General features: G+C 32.7%; 1 protein-coding gene across 2 annotated transcripts; it reads left to right on the top strand.

Annotated features, from left to right (window-relative positions):
* Positions 1-264: 264 nt before the first annotated feature.
* On the top strand, positions 265-6,395 carry LOC145037765 (carotenoid cleavage dioxygenase 7, chloroplastic-like). Of its 2 annotated transcripts, XM_078986479.1 has the most exons (7): positions 265-1,063; positions 1,418-1,546; positions 2,399-2,530; positions 4,346-4,615; positions 4,760-4,845; positions 5,432-5,749; positions 6,154-6,395. In XM_078986479.1, the coding sequence occupies exons 1-7, from the start codon at positions 304-306 to the stop codon at positions 6,307-6,309; spliced, it is 1,851 nt and encodes a 616-aa protein (XP_078842605.1). In that variant the 5' UTR covers positions 265-303; the 3' UTR covers positions 6,310-6,395. The 2 variants fall into 2 exon arrangements, with proteins under 2 accessions (XP_078842605.1, XP_078842606.1); XM_078986480.1 differs by lacking the exon at positions 2,399-2,530.
* The last annotated feature ends 1,814 nt before the right edge of the window (positions 6,396-8,209 follow it).

Genomic DNA, 8,209 nt, shown 5'->3' with positions numbered 1-8,209 from the left:
TATTGATTATCATTTTTTATATTAACATAATCAATATTATTTATATGTTAATTTTTTTTTTTTTAAATAAATAATAATTAAAATTTTGTTGATGGGATCAACCCGACCCATATTAAAAACTATTTATGCTAATCTAATGTAAGTGTAATAAAGCTATCACGTGATATAACACATATTTTATTAAAAATAAGTAAGTAAAACAAAAAAAGGTACTAATGTCATTATTTCCATTTTGTCTTTCTATAAATAGATCACGCACCATTGCTAATCTTCAAGATTCCCATCACCACCACCCTCTAAAGAATGCAGGCCAAACCACTCAACTTCCTCCCATTCAAACCATGGTGGCCCTCCTTCAAAGTACCATCCGTAAGGGCCCTCTCATTCCGTGATCGAGTTCCTCAAAACATTTCTACAACTATACAAAGTCAACAAGTATCAATTTCATCTCAAGATGAAAAAACATCAGCTTATTGGGATTATCAGTTTCTTTTCATGTCTCAACGTTCAGAAACTGATAATCTCATTAATTTACGTGTCGTTGAAGGCTCCATCCCTTCAGATTTCCCACAAGGGACATATTATCTGACGGGACCAGGAATATTTAAGGATGATCACGGCTCATCAGTGCACCCTTTCGATGGCCATGGCTATCTAAGAGCATTTACATTTGATGGGGCCAAAGGTGAGGTCACGTTCATGGCTAAATACGTGAAGACCACGGCTCAAGTGAAGGAGCATGACCCTGATAGTGGTAAGTGGGAGTTTACTCATCGGGGCACATTCTCTACACTAAAGAATAGGAGAAAATTTGGGGACACTACAGTTATGAAAAATGTAGCAAATACAAATGTATTGAAATGGAATGATAGGTTGTTTTGCTTGTGGGAAGGTGGTCCACCGCATGAGATTCAATCTGTGTCGTTAGATACGATCGGAGAATTTGATTTGGTCAATGATTCTGAAAGGTCACCATTGCCGTCAACCACCGTCCGGGAAGCAGTGGATGGTGGTGACATTATCTTAGATTTTGCTACAAGTTTACTGAAGCCGATATTGTATGGTATGGATATTTTTAACTTTTAAGTTATGGTTGTAACTTTATTAAAGTTATTGTCCTCTAATGTGTCCAAAAAAAGTGTTGTTGGTTTGAACATAGATTATTATTCAAACAAAAGTATTAAAATATGATTCCATATTTTTATTTAAATTAATAAACTATCATCCAATAAGCATTATCAAATAACATGCATTATCAAATAGCATGGAAGATTATATAATGCTTGAAATAAAATCAGATATTGTTTATAGATTATTCTTGCGTTCGTACAAAGTGCTATTAGTTGGAGAATTTATTATTATTATTATTATTATTATTATTATTATTAAAAAACAAATATTGGTAATATGTGTGCAGGAGTTTTTAAGATGCCAGCAAAACGATTGTTGGCTCATTATAAGATTGACACAGCAAGGAATAGGTTGCTTATGCTGGCATGCAATGCAGAGGATCTGCTCCTCCCGCGCAGTACTTTCACCTTTTATGGTACGTATCTAAAGAAAAATAATTATGTCAATACTTCCTGAAAATTACTTGATATGGAACTTGAAATTTGAAAACGTCTGCATCTAGTTCATTTATGAAGCATTAGGATTATAAGTTGGAGTTCATATACAAAATAGAAATTAGAAGTTGAAAGTCTTATTCGAATATTTGAGAGGTTGGTTTGTTAATCCAAAGAAAATTAAACTAGAATAATACCTCCTCTCTTAAGACCATCTACAACTAAATTTTTTTTTTCTTAATAAAATAAATAAATAATGTAATAGTTTCATCTCCGGCCATAATTTATTTTTCACTTTGTCTTTAACCTCAAAAAAAAATATTTCTGATACATTTTGTTCTTGTAATGTACATAGATTGTCAAAAACTCTCTTCAATTTTATGCTTTTATAGAATATTTTACCCTGTTTTAAATTTTAATATTTACTTGATTTTTATATGAATTTGATACATCAATATTAAATCTTATAATTGTAATAAATTATTACAATTTAATATATAACATGACATTGCAAACATTAAATATTATATTTTAAATTATAACTATTAGATAAAAATAAAAGTTGAAATAAATAAAATAAAAAAGGACTAAAATTTACCACTGAAACTTCAGTTTATTTTTTTAGAAATGAATAGTGTTATTTCATATTTAAATTAATATTATTTATTTCTTCAAAAATAAAAAATAAATCAGGTGGGTTAGAAAGGAATAATTGCAAAAAAAAAAATGACATTTGTGATGGAGTGCAGATGAAAAACTCACCCGCACATAAACTCTTTGGATATCCGACTTTTATAATGTATTTATATTGAAATATTATATTTACCTTGCAGAGTTCGATTCTAATTTCAAGATCAAACAAAAACAAGAATTCCGTATCCCCGATCATCTCATGGTTCACGATTGGGCTTTCACTGATTCTTATTACGTATTGTTTGGCAATCGCCTCAAACTTGACATTTTTGGTAATTTTCTTTCAAGATACATAGACACGTTTAAAAAGAAATTTGATTTTCATAATAATAAGATGTAAGATATTAAACTGTAATACCTTGATGCTCAACACCAAAACAAATGAGGAACATGAAAAATTGTGACAAATGATTTTATTGTTGTAAATATCTATTTAGACTAACGAATACATGTCCTTATTTATACTAATGAAAACAATAACATAAACCAATACCTAATACTTGTTAAGCAAACAGACAACTTCCTAATCTAAATCAAATACTTAAAATAAAAAGTTTTTTTTTTTCCAAAATACCCCTGCACTAATAAATCCGATTAACCCAACAATCACCCTCTTGATCGAATTGGTCGTACTTCTCATTTACTACAACATTTAATCACCTTTTTGAACCATCCTAACTTTTCCCGGACACCTGACCTCCATCTCGATCACGTCCAAAGTCATTCATACCCTTTTTATTGGTCACAACACACGTAACATGTACCATGGCATCTCGTTGGATACGTTCATTACCATCTAGACTTTTCTGGGATTCACGACCTCTCCCCGGCCAGATCCAAAGCCTTCCAATTTGCACTTCTACCGCAATAACGTTCACAATGTGTTGTTTTTCAAATCTCTTTCTTTGTTTCGATTATCGTTCTTCAAAGAGCCATCTTCACCGACTAAGAAAACAAAGCCACCCGCTTCACCCTTTTCTTTCAATCTGCCAAACAAACTGAATCCAAAGCTACCTGCTTTGATGGATCCTTCCCGCCCACTTTTCACGCATCTATGTTGGTATCTCCTTATCACGAATAAACTGATGAAGAACTATGCAATCCCTTTGACCACCACCCGACCTCTTTAATCAAGCTTGTTTAGAGATCACTTTTCCACCGAACAATAAGACAAGGTCACAACTACCTTTACCGTCTTCCGTCACCCGTAAAACGAACCGAATCAATGCCACCCACTTTGACGTCTTCATGTCCGTTAGTCTCTCATAAGCCCGATTAAGAGAAATCGGGGTTGCTATCGAGATACTTCAACTCCCGCTCAAAAACAATCCATACCTCCTTAAACCAAACCTAGTTCCTGCTGCGTCTGCCCCACAACAAAAGGCTACAGTTTTCTTGAAACTGACACTCAAACCAGCCACCCTACGCCTTCACGAGCCCTATGCTCTGATACCAAGTGTAAGATATTAAACTGGTAATATCTTGATGCCCATGACCAAAACAAATGAGGAACAGGAAAAACTATGACAAATGATTTTATTGTTGTAAATCCCTATCTAAACTAACGAATACATGTCCTAATTTATAATAATAAAAGAAGTAACATAAACCAATACATAATACTTGTTAAGCAAGCACACAACTTCCTAATCTAAATCAAATACTTAAAATAAAAAGATTTTCCAAAAATACCACTACACTAATAAATCCGATTTACCCAACATAAGATACAAAATAAAATAAGGTCTTTTAGGCTAGTGGTATCCAGTATTGTCCTTTCTCCCTAAAATCGATGGTTCAAATCCTGCGATAGACATAGGTGAAAAAAAAAAAAAAAACAAAACAAAATATTTATATAAATGTCAATTTTATGTTATAAAAAACTTATAAATTAAGGTATATTTATTTTATCAAAAATGATGAAGTTTTAGATAACCGACAAACTGACTATCGATCAAATTCATCCACACTGCCATGAGACCATGTATTTTTTAATTTCTATTTGATTTTTTTTCTTTTAATTCCAATAAGCTAGAACCTGGTTATTTTATGGTTAATTTTCTCATTGTGAAAGTACAAAAATCTAGGAGCAATGTCGGCAATTGGCGGATATACTCCAATGGTATCAGCATTATTAGTGAATCATAGTAAGTCAACTTCTCCGATATATTTGCTTCCTCGTTTCCATGAGCATGATCGGGAGAGGGATTGGAAAGTGCCGATCGAAGCTCCTTTGCAAATGTGGATGCTTCATATAGGGAATGCATTCGAAGAACGAGATCTCAAAGGCAATAAACGAATTCAAATACAAGCAAGCGGTTGTTCTTACAAGTGGTTCAATTTTCAAAAAATGTTTGGTATGTTCTTCACTTAAGAAAATGAAAATCTAAACTATAGTTTAATGATAATATACATGAACGATTATTTTTCATTAGTCACTTCTTATACTATAACAAAATCCGAATTTTAAATGTTTGGAGACATGATGCTAATTAAAACAGGATATGATTGGCAAAGTGGTGAAGTAGACCCATGGGGGATGAATGAGAACAAAGGAGAAAATAAACTGTCGCCTCGTCTAATCAAGGTTCTGTCATTCAATTTTATTAACTGTGTTTTACTTTACAAATATATCTTTAGGACTGAGTTATTGTACAAACTAAAAACCATTGCAACTTGCAAAATAACGATCTACAGTTGAAAACTACGTGTGAGTAGTCCATAGTTATATGAACTTCGGACCCAAATATACATACATATTATGAATCAACAGTTTTATAGACGGCGTGTATGCATGCATCAACATTATATATATATATATATATATATATATATATATATATATATATATATATATATATATATATATATATATATATATATATAATATTTGTTATCTCTTACTTTTAACATTTATATTAAAAACTCAAAGAAATAGCCAAAATTGTTATATGTAACACCTAACCTAGCTCAATTAAGTTTAACTTATGATTTTCACTAATTGTGTTGACCCTCAAAAGGTGTGAGGCCTAACGGTATCAGGAAATGCATACTTCGGCCAATTATTTGAGGCTTCAAGTCTCCATTCGGATGAATTTGTATATTTAAGAGTATATTTGGAGGTATTGTGAGTTAAAAAAATAACTGGAGTAACCAGTCCTTATGTCACACAGGTTTCGATCGAGTTAGATGCAACTGGAAATTGTGAAAATTGTTTTGTGAATAATCTAAATGATCAATGGCAACAAGCAACTGATTTCCCAGTTATTAATCAAGAATTTGGTGGAAAAAACAATACTTATATGTACGCAGCAGCAACGTCGGGTGTTCGTCAAGACTTGCCATATTTTCCATTTGATACTGTGGCGAAGTTCAACATCATGAATAATTCCATGCAAACTTGGTATGTTGGCGCTAGACGATTTATTGGTGAGCCCATGTTTGTCTCAAAAGGAAGCGACGAGGATGATGGATACCTCCTTGTTGTCGAGGTATGTGCTCAAAATTCCCTTAGAATTATTTTGCAGATAAAATATCTAAAAGATTATAACATTATACTTTTGAGTTTTTTTTTTTTTTTTTTGGATCATGACATTATAATTTGTAAAATATATCCATTTATAGTGCTGAGAAATTGTTTTTGCATGATATAGTGATATAATACTTATGGTGACGAAAAATAATCAAATAAATAAATTGTTTTTGTAAAATATATCCATCTGGATGTCATTTTTATGATTAGTATAATTTTCATTATATAGTGATATAATACTTATAGTGACGAAAGATAATTAAATTAATCAATCAATGAAAATATGTCAATATTATATGTATTTAACTCAAGTTTTTATAATATTTTGAAAAAAATCCATTGCTAAATGATAATGAATTACAGTATGCAGTATCACAACAAAAATCATATCTAGTAATTTTGGATGCCAAGAGGATCGGGGAGAGAGATGCAATGGTGGCAAGACTTGAAGTTCCTAAATATTTGAATTTTCCGCTTGGATTTCATGGAGTTTGGGCCTCTAACAATTCTAAAACATAGACAAATACATTACAATATATTATATGTGTTTTAAATGGTTATATGTAAAATATAGCAACCTATTATAATTTATTTGTGTATGATAATATCGCAAGTTGATAGTTTCACACTTCTAAATTAGGTATATATTGCAAAGTGTAATTATTTAATAAGAAATAGTAAAAGTGAGATTTCATAATAGGCAAATCAGTCACCTATTGACAAATAATCTGAAGGAGAGTTTTCAAGTTCAAAGATGTGCATTATTTTCCTTTGCTATGTGGTTTATATCAATGTCATAACCCTTTATTATAAACAAATCAGTGGTAATATGCTATAATTTCTATTTAGATTTTTTTTTAACATTCCAAAATCATAAAAATTTAAAATTTTCAAAAACAACAATTAACCATCATTGTTTACAAAAAGAACCATTTTTTCAAAAGTAAAGTCATATCAAAGTGCCCTAAAAGTCAATATCAATAAAATAGGAAGATGTGCACGATCAGACATTCACCTTATCATGATCATCAGAAGTAACTGAAACAATAAAGTAAAAGTGTAGGCCAAAGCTTAGTGAGTTCCTCTAATGTACCATCACACAACATAACAAACAAAAGCATGCAAATATGAGCCTTCATCCTGACTGGACCGCCTCGCAGGGCCTACAACCTATCTAGACCGCTCTACGAGCGTTCGACATGACTGGACCGCCTTGCAGGGCCAACAGCCTATCCGGATGGTTCTCCGGGCTTTCGACCTGACTGGACCTCCTCATAGGCCCTATATCCTATCCGGACCACCCTGGGTATCTTGGCCTTTAGTACAAAGCAGGATCACCTCAACCCAACCACAATTTGTCGACATATATAGCAAGTAAACATAAACACAGAACCAACAAATACAGATAATCATACAGATCTACTAATCAATCATATACTAGCATATCACTATTCTATAACCAGGAAACAGAATCTAGTAGGCTGGTATTGGTGTCTTCGATCTATGAGTATAGTGAGGAAAACTCACCTGAATCGAAGAACTTTGAAAGATTAGGATTTGCTCCGATCTGCACTCCTTGCTCCCGCAAATCCACTAACACTAAAACCAAATAAAATCTTAATCGATAGCCCAAAATCCTCACGTTTGACACAAGGTCAAACTTGGTTAAAAAGTCAACGGTCAACGGAAGTCAACAAAATTCAAAGTCCAAGGCAGTTGAGTACGTCAAGCGTACACAGACTGATCCCACTCCTTCATTAAACACTTAATCCCTTAAGGAATTTTAGTCTAAACTCAGATCTAGCCTCAAAACATTGTCTTGAGTCATGAAGTTTCCACCTTTATGAATTTCCATGGCTAGGGAAGGTCCAAAAGCTAAAACCTTAACTTATTAATCCATTAAGACATCACAACTCTTGCATGGAAGGGATAGAAGGATCAAGATCACATTTTTATGGTTCCTTATAGTTCTATAATAGATAAACTTTCCAACTTTATCCATTAGAATGGTCCCAACAAACAAGATCTAGTCTTTAAGTCTCAAAGGAACCAAAAGTGCATCTTTTTATGTACTTAAAGCAACCAAAAGCTCGTAACACCCAAAACTAGCTAGATCTAATAATTTCATCATCAAGATTCAAAATTTATATCTCTAAAAGAAAGTTCAAGGTGAACAAGGATTGGATCTACAAGCTCAAATGCAACCACTGCTTCTTCATTGAGTTCCTTCTTCTCTAATGTGCACCAAGAACCCTCCCAAAGCACTTAAAAACATCTTCTTTTTTTCTTACAAGGCTCAAACTAGGGTTAGGGTTTCAAGATAGGGTGTTAGAGAGGTGAAGGCTGAGAATGGAATGAGTTTGGGGAAGTTAAAAAGCTTAAATAGGGCTCAAACTATGAAAATAGGATTAGGACACTG

This window comes from Lactuca saligna, chromosome 3 (genome assembly GCF_052625555.1).
Source record: "Lactuca saligna cultivar CGN05327 chromosome 3, ASM5262555v1, whole genome shotgun sequence".
Lineage (NCBI taxonomy): Eukaryota > Viridiplantae > Streptophyta > Magnoliopsida > Asterales > Asteraceae > Lactuca > Lactuca saligna.
The sequence above is the reverse complement of the archived record's forward strand: the minus strand, read 5'-3'. Positions and strand labels throughout refer to the sequence as shown.